Source organism: Equus quagga, chromosome 6, assembly GCF_021613505.1.
Source record: "Equus quagga isolate Etosha38 chromosome 6, UCLA_HA_Equagga_1.0, whole genome shotgun sequence".
NCBI lineage: Eukaryota > Metazoa > Chordata > Mammalia > Perissodactyla > Equidae > Equus > Equus quagga.
This window is the reverse complement of record NC_060272.1, coordinates 120986368-120987376: the sequence shown is the minus strand read 5'-3', so window position 1 is coordinate 120987376 and position 1009 is coordinate 120986368. Positions and strand designations below refer to the sequence as shown.

Below are 1009 nucleotides of genomic sequence, written 5' to 3'. Positions count from 1 at the left end.
CCAGCTGCCCAATGGCCCTCCCAGTCTCTGTGCTGCTGGCCCTGGTGATGCTGGGCTCCTGCCCTGCCTGCCCTCTGGGCTGTGACCCGCATCTGAGACAGGGCAATCAGGAAACCATTACACTTCTGAGTCAAATGGAGAGAATCTCCACTCTGTTGTGTCTGAAGGACAGGGCTGACTTCAGATTTCCTCAGATACTTGTGGATGGGGACCAGCTTGGGAAGACACAAGCCACAGCTGTGCTGCATGAGATGCTCCAGCACATCTTCCATCTCTTCAGCACCACTGGCTCCCGTGCTGCTTGGGATGAGACCCTCCTGGACAAATTCCTCCTTGGCCTTTATCAGCAGCTGGATGACCTGGAGACATGTTTGGGGAAGGAGACGAAGGCGGAACAGTCAGCCCTGGGAAGTGAGAACTCCACGCTGGCTGTGAAGAGGTACTTCCAAAGAATCAGTCTGTATCTGAAAGAGAAAGACTACAGCGGCTGCGCCTGGGAGGTCGTCAGGGTGGAAATCAGAAGGTGCTTGCTCTTCATGAACAAGCTCACCGGAAAACTCAGCCAATAAAACCTCAGGAAAACTAGAAACAGTTCATCTGCTCGACTAAATGGCTATTTCCTGAGACTCAAAGTGCAATCTTCATCTCTACTTTTCTGCCAGATGAAAAATAAGTCATGGCAAATGTATGGGATTATTATAAAATTATATTGTGTTGTAATTTAAAAGTTGTTTAGGACAGAGAAATGCACAAAACACTTTTGTCATTTTTATAATTTGTTTAATTATTTGAACTATTTATGCTGTTCATAGTATTTAAATATTTATTGTTCATACAGCACTTGTTTAGTATTCTATTTTGTCCATGACTACTGTTCATTTTTAAGTTACGAGAAATAAGAGCAATTTTTAAAAAGTAATTTTGCTTGCACACACTTTTTGAATAAAAACTTAACCCTTTATGATCCTTTAAGTAACCTAAGCAAAGTTCCTGAATGAAGAGAGAATAG

The 1009-nt window shown here is 43.3% G+C and overlaps 1 protein-coding gene across 1 annotated transcript; it reads left to right on the top strand.

Annotated features, from left to right (window-relative positions):
- The first annotated feature begins 11 nt into the window (after window positions 1-11).
- Window positions 12-569, top strand: LOC124240591 (interferon alpha-2-like). The gene has a single exon (XM_046663665.1). It carries the CDS (start codon window positions 12-14, stop codon window positions 567-569), a length of 558 nt encoding a protein of 185 aa, XP_046519621.1.
- Window positions 570-1009: the final 440 nt, after the last annotated feature.

What these genes read in the sequence shown, in the direction of transcription:
- LOC124240591 (XM_046663665.1), top strand. Translation starts at nt 12, where the DNA reads ATGGCCCTCCCAGTCTCTGTGCTGCTGGCCCTGGTGATGCTGGGCTCC.